This window comes from Chanos chanos, chromosome 3 (assembly GCF_902362185.1).
Source record: "Chanos chanos chromosome 3, fChaCha1.1, whole genome shotgun sequence".
Taxonomy (NCBI): Eukaryota; Metazoa; Chordata; class Actinopteri; order Gonorynchiformes; family Chanidae; genus Chanos; species Chanos chanos.
The window spans coordinates 5,864,602-5,892,401 of NC_044497.1; the positions used below are offsets into that span (position 1 = coordinate 5,864,602).

The 27,800-nt window shown below is 39.1% G+C and overlaps 1 protein-coding gene across 1 annotated transcript in view; it reads left to right on the forward strand.

The window, feature by feature from the left end:
* Window positions 1–27,800, forward strand: part of LOC115806445 (uncharacterized) — a 42,915-nt gene that overhangs the window by 1,314 nt on the left and 13,801 nt on the right. Inside the window, exons 2-15 of the mRNA XM_030767142.1 lie at window positions 2,144–2,525; window positions 2,615–2,834; window positions 3,182–4,685; window positions 4,848–5,156; window positions 8,076–8,249; window positions 11,983–12,156; window positions 16,011–16,184; window positions 17,956–18,129; window positions 18,794–18,967; window positions 24,333–24,506; window positions 24,924–25,097; window positions 25,318–25,491; window positions 25,577–25,623; window positions 25,894–26,415. Coding sequence (XP_030623002.1) covers window positions 2,144–2,525; window positions 2,615–2,834; window positions 3,182–4,685; window positions 4,848–5,156; window positions 8,076–8,249; window positions 11,983–12,156; window positions 16,011–16,184; window positions 17,956–18,129; window positions 18,794–18,967; window positions 24,333–24,506; window positions 24,924–25,097; window positions 25,318–25,491; window positions 25,577–25,623; window positions 25,894–26,415 — 4,376 coding nt within the window. The remainder of the gene's footprint in view (window positions 1–2,143; window positions 2,526–2,614; window positions 2,835–3,181; window positions 4,686–4,847; window positions 5,157–8,075; window positions 8,250–11,982; window positions 12,157–16,010; window positions 16,185–17,955; window positions 18,130–18,793; window positions 18,968–24,332; window positions 24,507–24,923; window positions 25,098–25,317; window positions 25,492–25,576; window positions 25,624–25,893; window positions 26,416–27,800) is intronic.

Consider the following 27,800-nt stretch of genomic DNA (forward strand, 5'->3'; position numbering starts at 1 on the left):
TACAGAGGTGTTGAAAGGCAGTTTTGGTTGTGTTTTTGATATGAGTGACTAGCGAGAGACTAGAGTCAAAAATCACACCAAGGTTTTTAGCTGTAGAGTTTTGAGAGATGATGCAGTTGTCAAAATTTAGTGTAAGATCACTAAAAAGATGCTTATGTGTAGGGGGACCAATGACCAGCATTTCAGTCATGCCTGCGTTAAGCATCAGGAAATTTGAAGACATCCAACCTTTGTTAGCACAAAGACACTCCTCAAGGTTAGCCAATTTAGAGCGGTCATTGTGCTGGATAGGTAAGAAAATCTGAGTATTGTCAGCATAACAATGGAAGTTAATGTTGTAACTACAAATAATGTCACCCAAAGGGAGCATGTAAATAGGGAATAGGAGAGGGCCAAGGACTGACCCCTGAGGAACACCATAGTTAAGCTTAGAGGTCATTTTGTTATAATGGACACACTGCTTTCTCTCAGAGAGAAGATTTAAACCAAGAGAGTGCCAGGTCACGAATGCCGATTTGATTTTCCAGGCACTTTATCAATATAGCGTGATCGACCATGTCAAATACTGCACTCAGATCAAGCGGAACAAGAATAGAAGTAGCACCAGTAAGTGCAGTTTCAGTGGAGTGAAAACACCTGAAGCCTGACTGAAACATTTCAAACAGACTGTTAGAGGACATATGAGCTATAAGCTGAGCAGCTACAATTTTTTCAAGTATTTTTGAAAGAAACGGGAGATTAAAGATCAGCTTTTAATTATTTAAAGCTTCGGGGTCAAGGTTAGTTTTTTTAAGTAAAGGCCTGATCACAGCAGTTTTAAAAGCGGAGGGTAAAGCACCAGATTTTAGTGACATATTTTGAACGTTAAGCATCGCTGGGCTGAGAACTTAGAAATGCTCTGTGTTAAGTTTAGCAGGTAGGGGGTCAAGCAGGTAAGTGGCTAGTTTAGCAGAATGCAACAATTTGGACAGTGCATCAAGAGAGGCAGGGTTAAATTGAGTTAAAGGGTGCACATCCTTATAAATCTCAGGCGCATTAATGGAGAGCATGCAGGCAGTCTGATTTGACAAACTAATTTGAATATCACTACAAATTAAGTATATTTTTTGCAAGAAAAGTTCAACAAAATCGTTTGTAGTAAAAGGGCTAGATTGAAGGCAGTGATTCTTGGTAAGTTTAGATATGGTATCAAAAGGAACCTGTTAAGATTAATGATTTTTGAGTAATAAGTGGATTTGGCTGTGGAGAGGGTGCGTTTATAATCTATCAGACTGTCATGCCAGGCGAGGTGGAAGACCTCTAGTTTAGAGGCCCATTTAGTTGCCCATTTTGTTTCAATCTCCTACACACAGGAGATTCAGTGCGTGGGTATTATTATTAAACCAAGGCGTTGAGTGTTTACGGCTATTTGTTGTAGTTAATGGTGCTACCATATCTATTACATTATGGAGGGTAGAAATTACTGTCTGTCAAGTCATTCAAAGACCCTTGCTGATCATTGAAAGAGTTGAGAACAGTAGGAAGCAGGTCAGCGAGCGCAGCAGTGGTGGAGGCATTAATGCGATGGCAGCTACGAACTGTGAGACAACTAGCATGAACAGGAGAGTTACTTGATATGCTTAGAGAACATTAAGGTCTCTTGTTTTTAGACTTTTTGCCTCTTACATCTGTATATAACATGAAACTATGATATACAGCAACTGAAACTGAGATCTCACCAGAATCGGCTTTGACTAGCAATAGAACTGAGCACAAGACAGTTAGCCATCAGTTCTCTTCTCCATTTTGGGCTACTGCTTATAATACATGGACCAAAAAGTTACTTGTTTCTGTCTTTGCACAATTCAACTAACATGTGACTGGTGCTGGTAGACCTTTTTTAGTTTTAGCCATTGAACTAATGAAAGCTTTTCTCAAGTTTTTTTGTGTCGTGTTCAAAATTACGTATTTGATAGACACTGATTAAGTATGAACATATGAAAGTAGATCAGGCAGAACCCAAAACAATCAAAGAAACGGGGATTTACTGTCAATTACAAATAAATATGAGGCATCATGTAAATTAAATGCATAATCTTATCCACTACACTTAAGCAAAACATCTAATACATAAATTCCACTATAATGTCTTGCTTACCTCCAGACATCAGGAGGAGAAATCAGAATCCATCAGGCAGCAGGCCTTATTTCATGAGCGGCAGGAAGTGTTCTGTCATGTTCACCGAAAGCACTGCTACTGTGGACCTGGAGATGTGGCCTGTGATTTCTGCGCTGAGATGAAGCTGAGAGCTGTGAAGTCCTGTCTGACCTGCCCTGCCTCCCTCTGTGAGAACCATGTCAGGCTTCACTACACAATACCAGCACTGCAGAGACACACACTGGTGGAGGTGACTGGAGACCTGGAGCAGAGACTCTGTCAGCAGCACCACAGACCTCTTAAGGTGTTCTGTAAAACTGACCAGACATACATCTGTAAAGTCTGTGCAGTAGAGGAACACAAAGACCATAGTAAACTCTACAGAGAGGTTAGTGTGTACTCAAGACATTCAGTCCATTTTTACTACAAGTATAAGACATACAATATGGTACACCAACCTGTCTGTGTTCTCTGTAGGATTCTAGTGTGTCAGGCATTCAACACCTTCTCAGGATCATGGTTGAGAACATGAAAACTGAAGATTTAAATAAATTTCAAAAAGAATTGAATGAAAACTACCCAGGGTGCCTCGGCAATCTGCAAGAGGATCTCAACGTTTCTCCTTTTGTTGAGAAATTAATGGAGAGCTTTAAAGAAGATGTAGCTCTGAAAATTACAGCTCATTTTGTGATTACAGGTAAGTCTGACATACTTATGTCATTCTCAGCAGCTGTATTTCTATAAATCAGTTTGCCTTGACTTTTTGTTAATGAAGGACTGAATGTTGTCCTTTCAAACATGTTATATACATTCAAATTGAAGTTTGAGCGCTGCCTGTTCAAATTTCTTTTATATATTTTATTTGTATTTTCCTTTGTAAATGCACACAGTATACGCCTACAGTTAGAATGCATATGATACACCCTACGTTCTAGTCAAACAGCTGTTACTCTACTTTATGATATGTACCTATATTTTAGAACCTCTTGTGGGTGCAGTTGTTAATATCATGTCAAAAACTTAATTTAAACTATTTTTTTGCAGGTAGTTCTTTGCTAAGAGTGAAGCAAGCAAATAAAGCCAACCTAAAGGTAAGGTTTTCCTATATAAATGAGGAAGTTTCTTCAGGGGGAGAACCAAGGTCTTTGAGAGAGATCTACACAGAACTCTACATCACAAAAGGTGGAACTGGAAAGGTCAATAATGAACATGAGGTCAGACAGATTGAGATGGCTTGTAAGGGACAAACAACTCAGGAGAGTTCAATCAAATGTAATGACATATTTAAACCACTTCCCGAACAAAACAAACGGATCAGAACAGTGCTGACGAAGGGTATTGCTGGAATTGGAAAGACAGTCTCTGTTCAGAAGTTCATACTTGACTGGATTGAAGGGGAAGCAAATCAAGATATCACTGTCATAGTCCCTCTACCTTTCCGAGATCTTAATCTTAAGAAAGAGAAATACAGTCTTATCCAGATTCTTCATGACTACATACCACAACTGAAAGAGTTACATGTAACTGAATATGAAAAGGTCAAGATACTCTTCATCTTTGATGGTTTGGATGAGTGTCGACTTCCTCTAGATTTTCAGAACAACGAGAGTGTGTTTGATGTCACAAAGTCCACCTCAGTGGATGTTCTGCTGACAAACCTCATCAAAGGGAATCTGTTTCCCTCTGCTCTTCTTTGGATAACCTCCCGACCAGCAGCAACCAGTCAGATACCTCCTCAGTACATCCACCAGGTCACAGAGATCCGTGGGTTCAGTGAACCTCAGAAGGAGGAATACTTCAGGAAGAGAATCAGTGATCAGAGCCTTGCCAACAGAATCATCACACACATCAAATTATCAAGGAGCCTCTACATCATGTGTCACATACCAGTCTTTTGTCGGCTTTCATCCACTGTGCTTGAGAATTTGATGAGGGATGCAGGCAGAGGTGAAATTCCCAAAACTCTCACTGAAATGTACACACACTTCCTGCTCATTCAGATCAGTCTGAAGAATAAGAAGTACAATGGAGTCACAGTGAGAAATCCAAAAATGCTGTCGGAATCAGACAGAGAGATGATACTAAAACTGGGAGAATTGGCTTTCCAACAGCTGGAGAGGGGGAATTTAATATTCCATGAGGAGGACCTGAGAAACTGCGGAATTGATGTTAGTAAAGCTTCTGAATACTCTTCTCTGTGCACAGAAATCTTCAGAGAGGAGTTGGGATTGTACATGGACAAGGTCTACTGCTTCTTACATCTAAGTGTTCAAGAGCATCTAGCTGCAGTGTATGCACATGTTTGCTGTGTGGAAGAAAACAAAAATGTTTTCACCACAAAGGAATTCAAAAATGAAGTGTACAGATTGCAGCTGTATGACGTACACCAGAGTGCACTGGACAAAGCCCTGCAGAGTAAGAATGGCCACATGGACCTTTTCCTCCGCTTTCTTCTTGGACTTTCACTAGACTCCAACCAGAGTCTCCTACAAGGTTTGAAAAGAAAACGGATTTCAAAACCACATGGGACAATTTGGAATATTTGTCTGTCAAGTCCAGAATCTCTGATTGAAGAAAGTCACTCACAAAAGCTAGATACAAAACAACACACTTCAAGAAACTACCAGCAACTGAGGAGCTCAATTTGGAGACATGAATCAAGCCATTGCAGAAAGGCCTCATCAAATACAAGGAAAGAAACTAACCAAAGTAACAATTTACAGACAATTACTTTAATTAAGTCTAAGATCAAGGAGGAATCATCACCAGAGAGGATCATCAATCTCTTCCACTGTCTGAATGAACTGAATGACAACTATTTGGTTGAGGATATCCAGAATGCCTTCAGATCAGGAACTCTGTCAGATAAAGAACTGGAACCAGACCAATGCTCAGCTTTAGCCTATCTGTTACTGATGTCAGAGGAGGTGCTGGATGAGTTTAACTCGAAGATTTGCAAAAAAACAGTAGCCAGTCTGCATAGGCTGCTCCCAGTGCTGAGGAACTGTAGGACAGTCAGGTCAGTCCTGTGATAATGCAAGTGAACCACTTGTCCCTAAATGATAACTTAGCATTTAGCAAGCTATTTAACCAACACAAGGACTCATGATGTGTCCAAAAGACACTGTAAATGTTATATATTTACATTTAAATAATAACTGTAGTTTCACTGGTCACATTGAGAATACAGGATATGCTACGTCTCGCTGATAAAACTGCAATAATGAAATAATAAATAATCAATAACTTTCTAGATTTCCCCATGTCAGTAATAAGTAGTGTTATTTGAATAATGCAGTTAGTATGATATGAACTGCACTATAAAAGTAAATCTTGCCATTTTTGGCTCAGTATTACTGATAAATAATACTTTTTTAATCTACACTGATAAGAGTTCACTATTTAGTTTGTACTGCCACTTAGAGTACTTTTGTTGTACTGTGGCCTTTATGATGGATGTGGGGATCATGGAGATCCATTGCTCCATCATGCTATAGAAGCTACTTATACAATGAACAACGCCATGTCCATTACCAGTCACCTGAGTGTTCCCAGGTGTGTGTCATGTTTTTCAAGCTGCAGTGTTATGGAGTGTGACAGGACAGTGCTCAAGACAATGGAGAAGATATAGTTTATTGCTTCTGATATTAAAGAGCTTACTTTTTATTACAGACTTGCTGGTTGTCATCTCAACTCTGATTCCTGTGGAACTGTGGCCTTAGCTCTGCAGTCAGAAGATTCATCCCTTAGAGTGATGGATCTCAGTTACAATGACTTGAAAGATTCAGGAGTGAAGCTACTTCATGATGGACTGATGAGTGTACACTTCAAATTACACACACTAAAGTAAGTTGACGTGAATCATTTAAAAAAAAATTGTGATAGATCTTTGTAGCATACTATGGCTAATATGGCTCAACCTTTTTGAATTAAGATGTTGAAGTTGTTTATAATGTTTACAATGTTAATGATAAATGTAATTTTGTGAAAAGTCTGTTGTCAACACCTATGTTTATTCAATAAGTCATGTAAATTTTGAGATTGGTTTTGTTTGGAGTATCTGTGAATTCTCTACAGCATGGATGTGTTTTTGTGCATCTACATATATATCTTCCACAGGCTGAGAGAATGTAATCTAGGAGAGGGCTGCTGTGAATATCTTGCCCCAATATTGGTATCTCCTAATTCTGACCTGAGAGAGCTGGAACTGAGAGACAACTACTTGCCAGATTCAGGAGTGAAGTTGCTGTTGACTGGACTAGAGAAACAATACAGCAAACTACAATCATTAGGGTACGCAGAGCCATGCCTATAATGCTTAGTTACTTTAAGTGTGTACTGTTCTTTTAGTTTTCACAGGACAATTAGGAGCAATGAGTCAAATTACCAGTTTATTTCAAGGAGGTGTGCTTTACTGTTGTGAGCCATGGAGCAAAACACATTTCAGGGGTCTAAGGCAGCTGGGGTGGTACATGGGTACTCAGTGAAGATAAGATCAGGAAGTTGCAGTGCCTTTGGGCTGGTTATTTGCAAGGCTGCAGTAGGCATTGGCACAGGCTTCAAACCTAGGGCTCCCAAGCGGCCACTGGAGATCCATCCACTAGTCTGTTCAGCGACTAGATGTCCTTCTAGGAGGTGGCTTAGCTGGAGGGGAGAGATTCTTTCTTATGCACTCACAAACACACACACACACTCAATCACTCCCAAGCGAGAGACTAGAGTCAAAAATCACTTCAAGGTTTTAAGCTGTAGAGTTTTGGGAGATGATGCAGTTGTCAAAGTGTAAGATCACTAAAAAGATGCTTATGCGTAGGTGGACCAATGACCAGCATTTCAGTTTTGCCTGCGTTAAGCATCAGGAAATATGAACACATCCAACCCGTAATAGCACCAAGACACTCCTCAAGGTTAGCCAATTCAGAGCAGTCATTGTGCTCGATAGGTAAGAAAATCTGAGTATCATCAGCATAACAATGGAAGTTAATGTTGTAATGACAAATAATGTCACCCAAAGGGAGCATATAAATAGAGGACAGAGGGGGGCCAAGGACTGATCCTTGAGGAACACCATAGTTAAGCTCACGGTACTCAGAGGTCATATTATTATAGTGGACACATTGCTTTCTCTCAGAGAGATAAGATTTAAACCATGAGAGTGCCAGGCCATGAATGCCAATTTGATTTTCTAGGCACTTTATCAATATAGTGTGATTGACCGTGTCAAATGCTGCACTCAGATCAAGCAGAATAAGAATAGAAGTAGCACCAGCATCCATGTCTAATAAAAGATCATGAGTTACTCTAGTAAGCGCAGTTTCAGTAGAGTGAAACATCTTAAGCCTGACTGAAACATTTCAAACAGACTGTTAGAGGACATATGAGCTATAAGCTGAGCAGCTACAATTTTTTCAAGTATTGTTGAAAGAAACGGGAGATTAGAGCTCTGCCTATAATTATTTAAAGCTTCAGGGTCAAGGTTCGTTTTTTTAAGTAAAGGCCTGATCACAGCTGTTTTAAAAGCAGAGGGGAAAACACCAGATTTAAGTGTATTAATTGCTGAGCAATATTGAACATTAAGGATGTAGAAATGAGCTCAAGCCAGTACCTACACAAAATATCACCATCTGTGGTGAGGGTTCACTATTTAGTTTGCATACTGCCACAAACAGTGCTGTTTGGATGTAATGTGGCCTTTTTATGAATTTAGTTGGTCATGGATCATTGTTTTTTTCAATCACATGGCAGGAGCAAATGAAACAGAGATCAAAACCAAACAGATTATGTAACACCTGAAGGTTCAGAGCATCTTCCATGTTTCTCCCGATGTAGTGTCATGATCTGTGAAAGCACTACTAGAATTCCAAATGAATCATTCAAGTCAAACAATCAGCTCTGTTTTATCATATCCAATGTTAAAGAACTTCTCTCTCTATTACAGACTTGCTGGCTGTTGTCTTACATCTGATTGCTGTGAAACTGTGGCCACAGTTCTCCAGTCAGAGACCTCACTCCTGAGAAAGTTGGATCTCAGCAGCAATAACCTCACAGATTCAGGAGTGAACCTACTTTGTAAAGGACTGATGAGCCCAAACTGCAAATTACAGACACTGAAGTGAGTTGAAATCAACCGTGTAAAAGATTTTTTTTATAGCATATGGTAGCTTATATGAGTCAACTAATGACAATGAGGACTATAATGATGCCATTTACTTTGGTTTAATGTTTCTCCCATTAGGGGTGAGTGATACTTTGAATATACTCGATGCGTCGCGGCTTGTTCTACGTATGATGTAGTAAATTGCTCTATCACGAACATTGAGTACAAATTGTCATATAATCTGGCATGAGACTCACTTTGCCGTTTCGCTTCTCTAGCTCTCTCCAATGGCTCTCTTCCTCTCACAAACACAAAAAGAAAAAAACTCTCATACATATGTCACACACACTCACCCACCCATCCAGACCATTTTCCTGGGCGAGCATGTGTCACATATATAGGTGAGACTTGTGTTTTTGTATCTGGAGGGAACAGGGAAAGAGCCTGGAGAGAGTGGAAGAAGTGAAGTGCCAAAGCGAGTTTATACGTGTTGAGTTCAGAAACAGTGACAGAAGATGGAGGCGGATGAATTGGTTCCGAAAGGAAACAGCACTGGATCCATCATCTGGCAGTGGTTTGGCATCGCAAGGAAGATGTTGAATAAATACTGTTTTGTTAAATTTAACTTGGTTGTGATTTCCCGCTTTTTGCTTGCAAGTTTAAAGTTGTTTCAGTAGAAATCACTAAGAAATATAAACAAAATTTTAATGCAGACATATGTTTCATGGACTACTAGAAGCATCATATTGGTGTGATTGTATGCATCAAATGGTTAAATTGAGCATTTATGAGGTGCTTTAGAGGAGATTTCAAAATATTGTGGTATATATTGTAATATTATTTATAGGCCATATTGCCCAGCCCTTACTCACTCTCACTCATTATCTAAGCCGCTTATCCTAATTAGGGTCACGGGTCTTCTGAACTGAGAGGATCCAAACGCAGTGACAACTCAGGAGAGCAGATTTGTATATATATATATTTTTTTTTTTTAAAAACTCAGCAAGGTCCATGTCTCGAAATCTTGGCAAAAAGTAAATTCTGGCAGAGGTGTCAGGCCTAGTATGCTTACAAATGGACTTTTACAAAACCAGGATGTCACCTCGGTAAACAAAAATAAACTGGTTTTGCATGATAAGGGTCTGGAAGACTGCTGGGGCATTGGAAAAGCTGAATGGCATAACTTTGTAGTAGCCCATGGGAGACCAGGGTGTGGGCATTGTAGAGGTCCAACAGGAAAATTGTAGCCCCCTGGAGCAGCTCAAATGCCAGTGTTGGGCAAGCCACATGGAAAGTGTAGTGAGCTAAGCTACCAGTTACTCTACATTAGATGAAGCTTCACTACACTGAAGCTACCACCACAGAAATGTAGCAAGCTAAGCTACAACAACATGGCAAGAGTAGTTTACATCAGAGGCTACTTTATTTAGTTTTTTTTTTTTTTAAATTCAACCAACTCCATGCCAGTACTATCCAAGTCAATACTATCTCAGTGATCAATATAATTGTCAGTCAAACAGATACGAAGGTAAAAAAATGTTCAGTTCAATTGTTTATTAAACAATAACCCGTGATTGTTACTCTCACTGCTCCAAAACCAATGTGGCAACAAAAACAAACAAACAAAAAACATGTGCCCCAGAATAACAAAACTGAGGTGTGAATGGCCATGGCGATGTTTTCTGGGTCAATTCTTCTCCGTCCTTAGCCTTATGGGTTTCCTCTGCCATCTTTCCATCAAGTAAACTCAAGCTCATGTGTCTATATTCCCTTACACGGTGGCGTCATGTATAAGATGACCATACGTGCTCTTTTTCCTGGACATGTCCTCTTTTTCAGACCTAAAAATGCGTCCGGCTGGGATTTCTAAATCCGCAAAAATGTCCAGGATTTGGCTTTTGCTTTCCACGGTAGCCACTCATTGTGTGTGCGTTTGCATTGCCTTGACCTTTTTCTTTAGGTCCTGCCCTCTCGCACGCTACCAATGAGCGGTCATGTACACTATCATGCCATAAACATTGGTTAAACTGCCTCTCATTCATTACCATTAACACCGCCGCAACAGCTTAGAGACCTTAAGAAAGCCATAACGCCACCAAGAAATTATGTCATCTTGGCACTGTTATTATGCTTTTAGTTATTTATCTTATTAAAGACTAGCCGGCTATGTATTTGGCAGTTAAGTACAGGTGCAGTTTCACGTTGCATTCTCAAGCATCAGCCTTATATGCACAACGACAGGAACCGAAAGTGACATACACTTAAATTTCTCTGTAAGTTAGGAGGGGCATGCATCTCCCCCCCCCCGCCCCCCACCCCTTTTTTTTTGAGGACCAAAATATGGTCAACCTAGTCATGCACTGATTCTTAGTTTTACTTCAGACTGCAGCAGAAGGTGCCTCTGTGCTTGAGCGTCAGAAATGCTCGGGAAAATGCTGCTAGTGTGGACGCTACCGCACTACTTAATCAATAAAGGAGCTTTGCTACTAAAAAGCTCTTTGATTCAGAAAACAGCACTGTTACCACCACGCTACTGTAGTTAAATTAGTAACGCTGCTTCTTGTAGCGACACTACCGCCTGACACTGTCAAATGCCATGGACATCAATGGGTAAAGGTAGCAGTGTTTACTGTGACCTGGTTGACAGGAGAGGTGGAGGGACAAATGAGAGTAGCAGCAAGGGATTTGCTTTGATAGATCTATGTGAATGGCTCAGTTTTGCTGTTGCAGATCTGGTCCCTGACCAGGCATTGAACCAGTAAACCCCTTGAAAGACTGAAATGTCCCAGATTCTCTGACAACTCAGGGGAGGGGATTTGTACAAATCTTGACAAAAGCTTTACTTGAAATCTTTGCAAAAAATAATTTCTGGCAGAAGATTCAGTCCAAAAACTGTAAAAACACAGGAAGAAGGACAAAGGTCCAACGATCAGGCAAGGTCCATAAAACACACTCAAAAAACCAACCGAAGACACACTCCAAAAATGCAAAGCAAAAGGCGCCCAAAACTTACAAGAGTAATTCTAAGACTGAGCATACAGATCAGGAAAAAGAAGATTCAAATAGACAAACTTAGCAATATAGAAGTGTAGTAGCTAATGGCGAGACAAATACATCTGCAAGTGAGCCATGACACTTTCTGGTGGCCTACCAAAGAACTGACAAGTGTCCTGACAGTAACCCCTACATTTTATTTGTCAACATTATTCTTATTCTTATTCTTATTCTTGTTGTTTCTGTTGTTGCTGTTACTTTGCTGAGACTTGGAAGGAGAACTCTTTTAGTATATTGATTGTGAGGTATTTGGATATGCTGTTTTCAGTGTTACGCTGACTGATTACACAAGCGATTTGTTCCATATTTCATGGTCAGCAATAGCCAAAATATTTATGTACAATTTTTATTCTCTACTCCACATTTGTGGGTAAGCCTTTTCTAGTACTCTTAACTTACCATACAGCTCAGTAATACATTTCACACATTCTTTTTATTGTTGATTCTCTTTTCTTTTGCTGCATTAAATGGCTACTCAAATCTTTGCACATGTTTTGTGATAAGGAAGGATTTTAGCTAACTGTCAGCAACAGCAAGGGCAGAATATTCACAATGTTAGTGTTAAGGGCATCTGTGCAAAAATTGTGTTTTCAAAACCAATAAGTATCCAATTACTCAAGTCAGTTTTAGGTATGATTTTGTTCAGAATATCTATGGGTTTACTACAAAAACTCTTGTCTCTGTCTGTCCATAGGCTTTGGGAGTGTAATCTGACAAAGGGGTGCTGTGCAGATCTAGCCTCAGCACTAGCATCTCCTAAGTCTGTCCTGACAGAGTTGGAGCTGACTGACAATTACTTGGAGGATTCGGGAATGAAGTTGCTTTCAACTGGTCTAAAGAATGAACATTGTAAACTACAATCATTAGGGTAAGTAAGGCCCTGTCTAGTATTTAGTTACTGGATATGTTGATTTTTTTTTGGCACTTTTGAGACTCAGCTCTAAGAAAAGAATTAGGTGGTCATTTGATGCCACCTTATATACATTGGAAGCAGTAAGGTACAAAACAGCAAGTCATGCTGAGGTTTAAGGTCTGAGTAGTCACATAAGTTCACCCTGTTGAACGCCTCATGTAAAGACTACTGTTCTTGATGCAAGGAAAAAAGTTGAAAAAATACAGATGAATAAATGAATAAGGTTGGATTTAAAGTTAGTATTTTAGTATTTATGCCTATATGTATGGGTATATTATTTTTATATCTATTCTTTCATATATACATTTATTTATTTATGCTAATTGATTCTCTCTTTCTGCCCTTTTTCTTTCTTTTTAAGATTTTTCTAATGCTAAAAACATTCCCTCAACATTTTTAAACAATTTGACCCAGCCAACACAAACTCTACCAAATTTACAGTTTCTTCTCTGACTGACAAAATACATATTTTCATAGTCCATTGACTGTAGCATCTAAACACAACATATGCATGTCTATACCTACTTGCAGAAATGTCCTGTTACTGTATTATTTTTTGACCACTTGCAGACAGGTCTCCTCTTAGAACTTTGGTCTTACTATTTTCCTTGTATGTGACTGACAAGGAAAACAAATAAGTTAAAAAGAATGAGTGAATAAATGTAAAGAAAATTTCAATTTATGAAGTGAATAAATTTAAAGCAAAGAATAATTACATACAAGAAACACTGAATAAGTAAAAACATGTCAATTGGAATACATAATAACATAAAAGATTTAGTGCCATGCTGAGTGATTTTTTACATTTCTTTATTCATGTTTTAAGCTTTACTTATTTACTTGGCTTTTAAGTACTCCATATCAATTGCACAACAGCAGAAAGAAGAACTTAAAGATTTAATAATAAAATAAAAGAGTAACAGTGAAATAAGTACTGATCCTTGCTGAACAGTAGTAGGAAGGTTGTGTGTTACAAAGACTGGCCGCCCCCAACCAGTTTGATAGGACAGACCATAATTAAGATCATTCTTATCGGGGCTTTCATGCACCCCATCAGCATTCATCTTGGAGAAGATGTATGTCCTGTCTGCAGTCATTATAGGCATATGATTACACCTTTCTTGAAACAACCAGGTAATAGTCATTTATAAGAAACTGTGCTCTCAGTTTCCACATTATTTTATTTTGATTTAACTTTTGATTAATTTTTGCCAAGGACACACTACATGACTTTCGAAGTCGTCAGGTCACTGTACTGTTCACACTACACAACGTGTTGTCTTGTAATCGGGAATCTTGAAGTTGCTGTGCTTTGCACACTACATGACTGATCAGCAACAGGGGTCACTCATTATAAGATCTTTCACTAGGAGGAATCTCCGAAGAGTCTGCCTGGTCTCCAAACTACGTTTTGTCATGAAAACACACGCGAGAAGTAACACAGGGTGTGATGTGATACCATGCTCTAGATGGGGATTTTTTGCTTCCAAAAATAGATGACAGCAAGCGAGTGATCCAAGTTGTTTGTGTGCTGATTTGCAGAGAAAAAGAGAGCTATAAAAGGAAAAGAATATGGGTGAGAGAATGGATGTTGTAGAACTCCTACCCCAGGAACGTATTTTCAGCATCTAGGGTAGCCTACTTTAGATAGAATTACAAAGAAATTATGCTTTACAATCAAGTAATCTCTGTTAGTCATTCTACCCTTCCCTCACCACTTGCTCTTGTGTTTTGTCATAACCAGTGTTATTTTTTTCAGATTTTTAAAATTTAGTCATAGTCTTAGTCTTTTGTCTAAAATGTCCCTTAAATTTAGTCAAATATTAGTCATGTCATATTGATTCAATTTAGTCAATAACTCACGGACTAAAATGGCACATCATTTTAGTCAACGAAAATAACATTTGTCAAATTGAAACAATTCTTTAACTGTAGATTAGAACTAGAGATGCATTTCCACCAGAAAATGCGAATGTGATTGCGCTACAGCATCAGTGTTTGATTCATACCGGTATGAGCTTGCTACTCGCTTCACGGAGCAAAAGACCATTGAATCCAACTATCGACTGTGTGCAGTCTCCCGCATACCACTGGAGATTTAAAGGTTTCCCCATACATTTAAAAAAAGGGAAATTAAGCAATTAAAAACAGCAATTAATAACTATGAGTGGACCGATCCGTTAGCTGTATACAAGCACACTACACAGCATTAGGACAGCCCTGTTACTGCAGTGGAATTGATATTGTGAAAACTGCGGGAGTACATACTGTAAAGAAAAAAAGACCAGAATGATGAAGAACTGCCATATATTTGACCTTTTCCTCCCCTGTTCTGGTGGATTGTCTTTGAACAATTCACACAATGTTAATCGAGAGCCGATTTGCGAGCTCCAAGCGAATGCCGATTTGCCTCTGATCTGGGGCTTTTGTTGGCGATCGCCAAAAGCTGTTGGCGAGTGGAAAATCAGGGATAAAATTGTGCAGTGTGAACTTATCATTAGTAGTTCAGACGGATCAGTTGAATTTACTTTCACTTGTGTAGTAATTTTTGCAACACTCCAGTGATTTTGAGCTACAGTCTAGGGATCTGCTTCCCTGTATATCTTTGTTTTACCCCCTAAATGAACTTATCAAGATTTTATGAGTAGTAGATCCATGGGTGATTTACAGTGTTTCTCTTGTAAAATACCTCTGATTATGGCCAAAAACACCAATTTTTCTACAGTTACAAAATATTTGTCGATGATGCGAGCTTCAATATTCATCTGTGACGCTTCCCTAATGGGGAGATGTTTGAATTCAAAATATTCTTGGGCAATCAGTTATAAGGAGGTGATGTCCTTTGGGTACCACAGAAATTTAGGTCACAGGTTTGATCAGATCTGAGGCCACAGGGTCTGAGACAATGAGGTACCAGCCAGTGAAGTTTACTTCAGTGAAGCTCTGTGATGTTCCCTCAGCTAGGAACTGCGCCCAGTTGTGAAGGGAGATAATCGTACAATTCACACTCTTTATGGATTTATGATATTTTGGCAGCAAAATTTAGTAAACTTTCATAACAGAAAAGGTAATCATATAACTTTCAAACAACCTATTTAGGGCCACTGCCATTAGTCGACGTAATCGATGACACTGACGATGCAAATGTGTCGACATTAGTATTTTTAACTGACATATCTTTTTTTTATTTTTATGAATTTAGACTCGATTAGTCAGTAGATTAATTGATAGAAAAATAGTTGTTAGTGACAGCCCTGACTGCAATTACCGTACATAATGATATTGAAGAAAAACATTTGTTATAATGAATTGATGTTGATGCATTTTCATCATCGATGTCATTGATTACATCGACTAATTGCGGCAGCCCTAAACTTATTTCATAATAATTGTCATAAATTTAGCTTTTAAACAACACCATGAGTCACATTTTTGTATAACGTAGACCTTCAATCCTTCCTGTCCTGGGGTAGATTGGTGTGGAGGTTTGGCCCCCCTAATTGTCTGGCATTGGCTTGAAATTAAAGATGATGGTCCTGATGTGGGGTCTTCAGCTGATTTTGAGCCAATGCCAGTGTGTTCATCCAAAGATTTTCTAATGTGTTTACCCCTCACAATTCAAAGACACCATTGGTAAAACCTCAGTTATTTAACTGAAGCACACACCTGATCCATCGGGCCTAAAAAAGCTTCAAAATGCTTGCGGATCATATAAAGGAAGCTCCTCAGATAATGAGTGACCTGACAGTATCTGAGCCTCCTGAAAGTCTAGTCCTGACATTCCAAATCTTATTTCCCTCTATCCACAGACTGAGGGAGTGTAGCCTCAGCCAGGGCTGTTGTGAAGATTTGGCTGCAGTCCTGAGATCTCCTCACTCTGAACTGAAAGAGCTGGATCTGACAAACAATCACCTGCAGGATTCTGGAGTGAATATGCTCTCTGATGGACTGAGGGATCAGAACTGTAAACTCCAGAAACTAAGGTAAGTGCTAGGGCTATGCCGAATTCCAATTCTTGGGCTCCGGAGCTTCGTTAATAATCAACAGCGAGTATTCGAACATTCGGCGGCGGGTGGGGGCTTTGCATTACTAGGGAGGGACTAAGCCAGGCATTTCTCCAAAGAAAATGGATGTTCCTGCATTACTCTCTATGTTTTATTTTAATTGTTCAGATCAGTTGCAACTATTTTCCAAGCAAAGTAAGTGCACGTCATCCTCATGCATGCACACATGCACGGACCATAGGTATTTTCATTAATGTGATCTTTTATTTCGGCATTTCCACCATGCACAACCGAAAATTTACTCCTGTAGTGTGTGCAGAGTGCAGCTTTTTTGTTGCCGGATACTTCACGAAGAAATGATGAAGCCTTCAGGAGGTCTTTAGTCAAGACTGTCTTTCAGTTAGCATGATGCTAACTGCTAACTGTTAGCGTACTAACAGATTCTGTCAGACAGAGCCACAAGCATCTTAGCAACAGCCTTGACAACGACACGTTGATTGATTGACACACAAACAGACAAATCAGTGTTGAATTCAGACATGCGGTGCATTGTTTGTGTTTTTTGACTGGGTTAGGTAATAATGAGTGGGACACAATATGGTAAACATCTATGTAAGCGCTGAAAACAAGTGTAATACTATTAATATTATTTTAATTGTGGTGAAAACTGGGACAATTTCGTATTAAATATTGAAAACCAGGACATTTTAGTGTTTTACAGACATTTGTCGCGACTCGGGACATCTAGCTTGAAACTGGGACAATCCCAGACAAACCGGGAGGTCTGGTCACCATATGTGTAACGTTACTGGTTAAACAGTATAATATCAGTCATGTATAAATATAGTACAAGACTGTGCTGACAAAATGTATTTTGTTATTTTGTAGTTCGCCTTTATTGGTATCCTACATTTAGCAATCTCCCAAAACAAACAAATGAACAAAAAACCCCTGAATATCTGAATCCCAAAATTGAAAACCGAATACCTACCCAATGAACGAATATCTGAACACCAAAACAGCAACACCAAAACATTAAGATCAAGATGGTGAAATTAGTACTCAAAGTTCAAGTTTATTTAGAGCCCAGTATCAGTATTTAAAGTCTCAAAGGGCTTTACATGCCCATAACAAACAAAACAGGTTTCAATATATTCAATATATATAGTGAAGAAAAAAGTCTTTCTTATAAAATTTTCTAATGTGCTTAGATCTTAGTAAAGCAGCGGGAGAGTATGTCTTTATGAGCACTGACCATGCTTCTGATGTGATTATCTATAGCACTGACACTCTTTAGATGCTAATTTCTTTCTTAAGGCAGTTGTCAAATTTATCCATATACTGCTGGCTATGATCAGTCATGGCCCCAGTGGATTTAGCCCGTGTGATAGTGGCTATAAAAACATCCCTCCTGTAGTGGGGAAGATTGGTCTAGGCACAACAATGGTCTGACATTGATTTGAAATTGAAGATGATGGTCCTGATGTGGGGTCTTCAGCTGATTTTGAGCCAATGCCAATACACACATCCAAAGATTTTCTAATTTATCTACCCCTCACAATTAAAAACGCCCCTGGTCATTCAGTCATTCAACCGACATGCCACACCTGATCCATCGGGCCTAAAAAAGCTTCAAAATGCTTGTGGATCATATGAAGGATGCACCTCAGATAGTGAGTGACCTGACAGTATCTGAGCCTCCTGAAAGTCTAGTCCTGACATTCCAAATCTTATTTCCTTCTCTTCACAGACTGAGGGAGTGTAGCCTCAGCCAGGGCTGTTGTGAAGATTTGGCTGCAGTCCTGAGATCTCCTCACTCTGAACTGAAAGAGCTGGATCTGACAGACAATCACCTGCAGGATTCTGGAGTGAATATGCTCTCTGATGGACTGAGGGATCAGAACTGTAAACTTCAGAAACTGGGGTAAATACAAATGTTTTCGGTTTTTAAGTTTAAGCTCCTAGGTGTACAGGTCAGTCAAAAAATGAACTGAAGAGGTATGCATTGCAGAATTTTGTACTTTTTGTCTGTTAGATCTTGAATTTTTGTGACTTGAATTTTATCTTGATTTTTTGCTGCAAAACTCTGAAACTGACAAACATGCCATACAAATATCAACTCTCAGACCAAGGAAGATGGCTGTAAATGGTATATTAGTACTTCTATAACTTATTCTACCATTTAATTTAACATTTGTGTTTGTAGTACAGTTTACAGATCATTAAGTTTTAGTTGAATTTGAACTGTCTTAACATTTTTAAATTGAAATTCACATTTTAATACAATGCCATATCTGGAAGAATCTCAAAATGGCTAGATTTTGACATAATGTTAATTACAAGGAACAGTTAGTCTGACATGTATCTGATTTCAATGGAACACATCATTGCTGTCACATCCATTGAGGTAACATATGGTTTTATCAACGTCAATAATCTAAACAGTTCATTCATTCATTCATGGCAGCCATTTTTCTACCCATGAAAATGTATGTGTCTGCACATCTGTAATGCGCAGTATGTCTTGTTCATATAGTACAACACAATGTTTCTATGAGTAAGAGGCATTTATCTAATGATGTCTGCAGGCTATCTGGCTGTTCAATCACAAAGGAAGGCTGTGCTTCACTGGGCTCAGCTCTGACAATAAATTCCGCACACTTGAGAGAGCTGGATCTGACTTACAATCACCCAGGAGGCTCTGGAGTGAAACTGCTCTCCACTTTACTGAAGAATCGAGATTGTGAACTGGAGAAACTGCGGTAACCATACTGAGCTGTTTCTTTTAAAAATTAAATATAAAGTTATAAAAATATTGTTGAATAAAGCGTTATAGTGATTCATAATTTTTTATGATTAGGTGAGCTAGGTACCACATAAATGAATAAAAACAGTGATGTAGAACATTAGTAATAATGGGTCTTTAGAAATAGTACCGCATAAACAAATGGTTTGGTTATAAAATGGAGTTGACTAGACTGGAAGTAAGAAGATGTTTTTTGGAGACTCAACCCTGTTTGTTTTGAAGTTCCCTCAGACTGGACTTTGGTGGACAGTGCAGGATGAGACGTGGGCCACGGAAATGTAAGTATATGTACCTTACCAATAATTCTAAAATAATGACAAGAGGGAAAAATGTACAAATAGAAAGAATGAAGATGAAGAACAAATGTATACTGTATTGTCTACTTTAAAGTATAACACCAAGAGTAACTTTTCTACCTCATGCTTTTTTCATCACCCTCATTTGCACACTGAATGATTTTTTGTTTTCTTACCATGAAAACAATTCACCATGACGTAAATTCTCTCCTGTCTACAGATGCCTGTGACCTCACACTGGACCAAAATACAGAAGACTTGAGCCAAGTTCTATCTAAGGGAAGCACGAGAGTGATACAGACTCATAAAGGCCTTTCACAGTATAGATATGTTGAGAAATATAAGGGCATTTCCAAAGTTCTGTGTAGAGAGGCTTTGACTGGTCGCTGTTACTGGGAGATGGAGTGGGAAGGGGAAAAAGCTGTTATAGAAATTACGTATAAGAGCTCCCAAGAATATGATGGTTCCAAGGAATTGAATGAAAAATGCTTCAGTCTTCTTTGCAAGGACGATGGGTTCCATCTTTACCAAAATTGCAGGAAAATTGCTGCATCTCCACCCATTTCAAGTGAAAATCCCTCCCCTCTGCTTCCCAATAACCGAGTTGCTATATATCTAGACTGGGATGCTGGTGATCTGTCCTTCTACAGGGTCTTCAATGACTCACTTACCTGCCTGTACAGATTACACACCACATTCACTGAGCCCCTCTTTACAGGGTATAGGGTTTATCATAACTCCAGAGTGAAAGTGTGCAAGCTCAAATAAATCCACAGAGGTTTAGGGTGTTTTCAAACCTATAGTCAGGAGATAGTCAGTTATTTGGTTACAATTCTCCATTGGTTCAGTTGGGGAGTTGCAGCAAAATAGCGATTTTCGTGTAGCAGAAGAAAATGATCATCTGAGTAAACATCTCAAGAACATTGATTATTAATTGAAGCTAAATACTTCAGTAGCATAGTCTTTGTGCAGTGGTTTTTTTTTCTACTCTTTTTAAATTCTTTTTTACTTTTCTGCTTATCTACTGCGTGTTTAGAGTGTATTCCGTGTATCCTATGGATATGGAATTTTCTTTTATGCAAGCAAGTGGCAGAAACTTTGTCTACTTGCTACTTGCACTCTGAACAAAGGGTCACGCTGCCACAACACACCCCATTCTGGAGGAACAGAGGCACAGGTACAGAGGGTGCAGAGTTGGCACTAAGCTAATGGCTAGGCAAATGGAAAAATGCAGGAGATATAAGCCGTCTGTTCCCTCAGTGGTTATGTGGAATTTGAACTCACTGGCCAACAAGTCCAACAAGCTAGCGGCTGTGGTTAGGAATCAGAGGACCTCCTCGGAATCACCACCATGAGAGCTGACAGTGATGCTAAACTATCGCAAAGCAAAGGTGGGGGACTCGCACTGCTCATAAACATCAGAACGGTGTAATCCAGGGCATGTGACTGTTAAGGTGACGATCTGCTGTCGGGATATCGAACTGCTGGCGATGAGTCTCTGATCACACTACATGCCCAGGGAGTTCTTGCATACCATTGCTGTTTGTGTTGATGTTCCTCCACATGTGGATGCAGGGACGGTGTGTGACATCATACATGCAACCATCGCACGGCTGCAAACACCACACCCGGCAATTTTAATCATATTACCCTGGATTCCATGCTCACTGCTTTCTATCAGTATGTAGACTGCCCCATTAGAAAAAAACAGGACAATTGAAGTGGTCAGGACCAATAAATACCTTGGGCTGCAGCTGGATGACAAACTTGATTGGTCAGAGAACATGGACATTCCATGTTAACAGGAAGGGGCTGAGCCGGCTCTATTTCTTGAGGAGGCTGGGATCCTTTAACATCTGTAGGAAACTCCTGCAGATTTTTTGCCGGTCTGTGGCTGCTAGTGTTCTTTCCTTTGCTGTGTTGTACTGGGGAGGTAGCATTAAGAAGAGAGATGCTATGTGGCTCGACAAGCTGGTCAGGCGGGCTGGCTCTGTGGTCAGTATGAAGCTGAACTCTCTGGTGATGGTGGCAGAGAGAAGGACAATGTGCAGACTGCTGGCTATCATGGGCAGTGACTTCCACCCACTGCACACCACCATAACAAAGCAGAGGAGTACATTCAGTGGCAGGTTGCTGTCACAGAGCTGTTCAACAGACAGACATAAGAGATCCTTTGTCTCCAGAGCCATTAGGCTCTTCAACTCTTCCGATGGGTGGTGGGGGGAAGTTGAATATTAGGCCTGATGCTCTGCTCTCTGTTTTTGCTGTGCTGTACTTTTTATGTGTTTTTGCTTTATTTCACTAGCTATATCAGCCCTGGTCACTAAGCCATTTTATTTACTGTCATTACACATTCTTTTGCAGTCTGAAATTTTTGATTATCATCGCACATTCTTTTGCACTTTGAAATGATTCATCTACACTGACCAACATTCTCCATATGTATGGGACCTTGTAGTTCAAGTGTGGAAAAGGCCCTGAGTTTTCCATTATTTCTTATATACATTTATCTTTTATTTGTTGGTGCCTTGTGTCTTGCTTTCCTATTGCACTCTGTGTCTGTCAATCACAGGGTTCCCTCTCCCCCTTGTGGCCAGTTATTGTTTTACGTGGTAACATTATTGTGTGTTTACTTATTCATGATAAAAAATGATAAAAAACTTTATGTTCTGTTACAATTTGTTTTCCTTTCTCTTGTTTTATCTTACAAAACTCTTACCTTCAAAACAGCTGTACTCTGCCCACTGTTTACTATATTTTACAAAATTATTTATCCATCTGTTACATTGTGGGTATTGGTGTGATGAGTGTGACATCATGTATGACAGAGGAAAAATATTGCAGAACTTTTAAAATATTCAAAAACATTATTCATGTCAATACAAACCCCTAGAACTACTCAATTTTAGTTTTGTTTAGGACAAGGTTATTTCTCTGCAGTTTACCTAGAAAATAAATTAAATAAATAAAGAAAGGATGACATGCTCATTTGACAGCTGAAGTGTTGCTGAAAAGTACACACAATTTGGGAAGGCCACTGTAAAAAAAAAAGGAAACTGTCTAGATCTAGTTGCATTTGCTTTCTAATAGATTGGATTTTGGATCTGTGGTTTTAAATGTTTATCCTTTTCTGTTGAACCTTATGTACTGCCCAGTCTAGATCATATTTTTTAGTCAAAGAAGGGGTAGTTAACCTATCTTGACAAATGAGTGTACACTGAAGAGATTAGGATTTTAGCATGCAACACTGTATTTTCTTGAAATTTTCAGTTACAGGATATGTGATCATTTGTTAAGAAGATAATACTATGAAAATGTATGTCCTTCAATCATTCTCCCACATTTTAATAAGCTGAATGGAATATATTAATTCTTTGTGAGTGCTACAGTTTCAATTTGATTATTCAGTTTGATTTGATCAGAAGTTGTATCAGTTGTATGTCATTGTATCAATTGTATGTCATTTAAACTATATGCCCTATAATAAATAAATAAATTAAATATTTAAACAAATAAATAATGAAATAGTAAATACATTGTCCCCTTTCACTGTGTTTTATGAAAATAAAAAGGCATGTCATGAAAAAGTGTGTGGGGGGGGGGGTTCTCAAAGTGATGTTTAACCTGATGTACCACATATGTGCTGAATAGGTCAGGTTAGTCGGGGATTTTACATTTTGAAGAGGCGACACAAGAGTTGACATTTGATCACTGTATAATAAAGCTTAAATATTAGCATACTTTCCTATCTCAACTTCTAAGGCTAATAGGAAAAACAGAAATACATGCTACTGTCTTGTAAGCACTGGATTTGAAGTTGCATCCATTGTGTGGCTTTTTTTTTTCTTTATAAAAGACCATCCAAGTCTTTGTAATAGCACTGAAAAGTGTAAATATAGTATCAGTTATGTTTTTCTTGACCTTGTTGTCATCAGTGTTCTTGATGTTAAAAGGTTGTTTTTGGTAGTAGTCTTCTTAATTCAGGCTCAATGATGGTACAAACGATGGTATTCGGTCTCAATCGTCTTAAATAGATAGATAGACAGATAGATAGATAGATAGGTTCTTTTATAAGTTCTTTTATATGTTTGACAAACAACAAGTGTTGTGCAAAGGATTGCCAACTGTTTTCAATGTTTGTGTATATTTGTTTTTTTTAGATTATGACTTGACCTAGAGGAGGGTGGTCTTTTGTGATTTTATCAACTAGACACAACTATTGTGCTTATCATGTCCAATGTTAATTCATGTCAAAATTAGTTGAAAGATTAAACTAAAAATGTATAGAATACAGAGTGGAATGAAAACAGGGGCAGTTTAGTGTCTCCAATTCACCTAACCTGCATGTCTTTGGACTGTGGTAAGAAACCCACGCAGACACAGGGAGAACATGCAAACTCCACACAGAAAGGACCCTGGCTGGGAATCAAACCTGAGACCCTCTTGCTGTGAGGCGACAGCACTACCCACTGTACCACTTTGCGGCCCCTCAGGATAATTAGAATATTGGATATGTAGATTCTTTAGGTTTCAAAAATGAATTTAGGTTTCTAAATTTAGGTTTCTAAATGAATTTAGATTAGCAACAACAACAATCATGGCATTGTAACGTGAATCTTCACTGGAGTACAGCGAAACAAATGAAATAAATGTGTCATGAATTCAAGTAATTTCTTAATTCTCTATGACATGCTGTCTGGCTGCAATCTCTCTTCTCAGTCCTGTGAAACTGTGGCCTCGTTTCTCAAAAGACCAAACTCACCACTGAGAGAGCTAGATCTGAGCCACAATAACCTGACAGATTCGGGTGTGAAGCAGCTCTGGGATGGATTGTTGAATCTATGCTGCAAACTATGGAAACTGGGGTGCGTAACCTCTTTAACCCCATTTTACTCATTTATAAACCTTTCTTCAATCTGGATACCACATCATCTATTGAATGTTGATGTGAATCTGCTGGAGACTAATTTTAACACCACAAACTTAACAGGAGTCTAATGCAACTTTGATCATTCTCTATTGCAGACTGTCCGCCTGTAATCTCACATCTGAATCCTGTGTAACTGTGGCCTCAGTTCTTACATCAGTGAACTCACCTCTGAGAGACCTGAATCTCAGCCACAATAACCTGACTGATTCAGGAGTGAAGAGACTTTGCTCTGAGCTGATAAATTCACCCTTTAAACTGACAAACCTGAGGTGAGTAAATTTCGCTGTATATGTGTAGGACAGAGCACATGCTGCCACGTAACATACCCTGAACCAAGGTCTTTCAGTCAAAATAGCGGATTTCAGCATGTTGAACACAACGTGCAATTTGAAATCCAGTTTCATCCACTTTTCCCCAAATGTGCATCATACAGTTAATTGGATCTTATTAGATAGTATTCTTTGGTTATGGATCACTGAAATCATGTTTATAGTCTTGCTGTGGTCCAGGATCATAATTACAATTCTCACCTTTAACACACAGTTTGTGTTTAATTGTTAAAAGAGTTTGGAGATCTCTTGCAATTGTTCATTTTCTGATTTTCAGTTGAGAGTCACCCATTTTAAACAAAGAGGATGGGTAAAGAAAAATGACCTGATACTGACCCTTTCTCCTTGTCTTCACAGACTGAGAGAGTGTGGTCTCACGCAGGGCTGCTGTGCAGATCTGGCCTTGTTCCTGACGTCTCCCCACTCTAACCTGACGGAGCTGGAACTGACAGACAATGACCTGCAGGATTCAGGAGTGAAGCTGCTCTCTGATGGACTGGGGGTTCCACACTGCAAACTGGAGAAACTGCAGTATGAATATAAATGCCTGTGGACACTTACATTTCTTAATTTAATAATCTTTGCTACACAAGAGCCTGTGCATTTGGGAGAAATTCTAAATAAAAAAACAATGTCTTTCCCCACATGCACCTCTCTCTTTGTTGTCTCTCCTCTATGAGTTCAACCATCATTACACCTGCCAGGTCCAACCCAGACGCTGAACTGAACTGTTGTCTTATTGTCTCTGTAGGTTGGCTGGCTGTCTAATCACAAAGGAGGGCTGTGGTTCTCTGGCCTCAGCCCTCAGATTAAACCCCTCACACCTGCGAGACCTGGATCTGAGCTACAATCATCCAGGAGACTCAGGAGGGAAGCAGCTTTCTGCTCTGCTGGAGGATCCACACTGTAAACTGGAGAACCTGGAGTGAGTGTGAAGAACTCTCCCAGTGATACACTGTTATTTAGAGTGTGTGCTCCCACTCAGTCTGTCTGTTCTTATTTTCCTACAGATTTCACCATGGTGGAGAATGCAGGATGAAACGTGGACTGAGGAAATGTATGTCTGGTTGACTCCAGTTAAAATATTTATTTAAATTCAGATACTGAAAACTGATGAAAAGAGATGGAGAGAGAGTATCTAACCAGAATCTCATCATTTCTTAAAAGCAAATAAACTGATATGACGTTCAGATGCTCTGCCTGCCTCTCTTCTATCATGTCTTTCTATCCATCTTTACATGTGCACTTCAGTAATATTAATGTTTTATGACCACAGCAAACGTTAAACATGACGATTTGGTAATAGTAATTTCTCTCTTGTCTACAGATGCCTGTCAACTAACACTGAACCACAACACAGCACACAGAAGCCTCTCTTTGTCTGAGGGAAACAGGAGAGCAACCCGGACTCCAGTAGAGCAGCCATATCCTGCTGGTCCTGAGAGATTTGAGGATTATCCTGAAGTTCTGTGTACAGAGGGTCTGACTGAGCACTGTTACTGGGAATTGGAATGGAGTGGACAAAGTATATGCCTTGGATTTGTAAATAAGAGTGCCAGTAAGGCAGGATTTATGGGAGCCAATAACCAGTCATACATGTTGATGTGTCAGAGGAATAGATTTCTCTTACATCACAATGGCAAGAGAATTAATGTAATCTCTCATCAGTGCCCATCCACCGGATTGGGAGTGTATCTAGACTGGCGTGCTGGCTCTCTGTCCTTCTATGCTGTCAACAGTGACACACTGACTCTCCTGTACACAGTCCACACCGCATTTACTGAACCCCTCTACACAGGGTTTGGTGTTTACTATGACTCTACAGTGGCTCTGTGTCATCTGAATTGGAGCCCTGAAATGGATTAAGATCACAGAGGAAATGCAGCATGAGTTCTCTCTCTCTCTCTCTCTCTCTCTCTCTCCAAGCAATGAATATAAATAAACCATATGAAAATTACAGCACTTTCAGAAACAGTCTATCATACAGCTCATTAAATCAGACGTCCAGGCAAGAGTAGTTTCTTCACTTAAACTAGATTAATGAAGCATTAAGCACTGATTTAGCATTAATTGTTATTATTATTATTATTTTTTGCTGTATTGTTGGTACTTCCATTGTATCCAACAGAAGAGGCGTGACTGAACAAAGATGTCACCAGCACTATTCTTATGTGATGTACCAGAACTAGGTGTGTCAAGCCATTAAGAAACTGACTTAATTGCATCTTTCACTGTGATCAATTGCATGGGCACAGGACAGTTGGCACCAGCCTATTGGATTTTAGCCCAAATATAAACCTTGGAGAAATATTATCAGTTTCTTCTTTCCTTCAAATTATGATATATATCATAACACTGTATCTTGCTTTATTTTATACAGCATTATACACAATATACAGCAGTATAATGATGTATGTCTACAGTCACCACCCTGTATTCTACAATCATCCTGTATCCTAACTGGTATCTCAGTCATTTATCCTGCAGTGTGGTATACTTCTGATCTAGCTGTCTGTGTAGCTTTTCTTTCTTCCTTCAGTTATTTCTTTAAATTATATTTATTTTTCCTATTGTGAGTTTTGCACAGTCTGCCCTGCTGCTGACCAGCATTTCACTGCTACTGCACACTGTACCTTGGCATGTGACAGCTAAAACTTGAAACTTTTACAAAATATAATATAATAAAATAAAAAAAATTCACTTATGTTCATCTCACTTATCTTCACTTCACTAATGTTATTTAATTACTTTACTGGTTTGTGACAGCTCATTACTTCGCCATCAGTTAAAAGGTACTGAACCCTGACTGCCTTGTGACTTGGCTCTGGAAGTTTCATTAAACTAACTACTCTACACTTCCCTTGAGCCTCCTTGGGTTTTTTCGCTGCAAACAGGTTCCTGTGAATACACTGTGTTTCCTGCCTTATCACAGTCATATTCTGTCAGGGTGTTGGAGAAATATTACTCTCCTTTAAGATAACCACTGTAGTAACCATGATAAACGATGTAACAATAATGTATTCGTTATTATAGGAGTGAATCAGTGTAATCGTTTATATTAACAGCTATAACTATACAATCCTTTGTATTGCAAGAAACATCAAGTTCTCTTTGTTCAGAAAGAAGAGACCTGTGTGGCCCTTTAGGGGACAGCATGTGAGATAAAGTCGGCGCCTCTGCCAGAGTGTTGTGGTCAGTCATAATATATGGGAAAAGAACGGCGCCTCTGCCAGA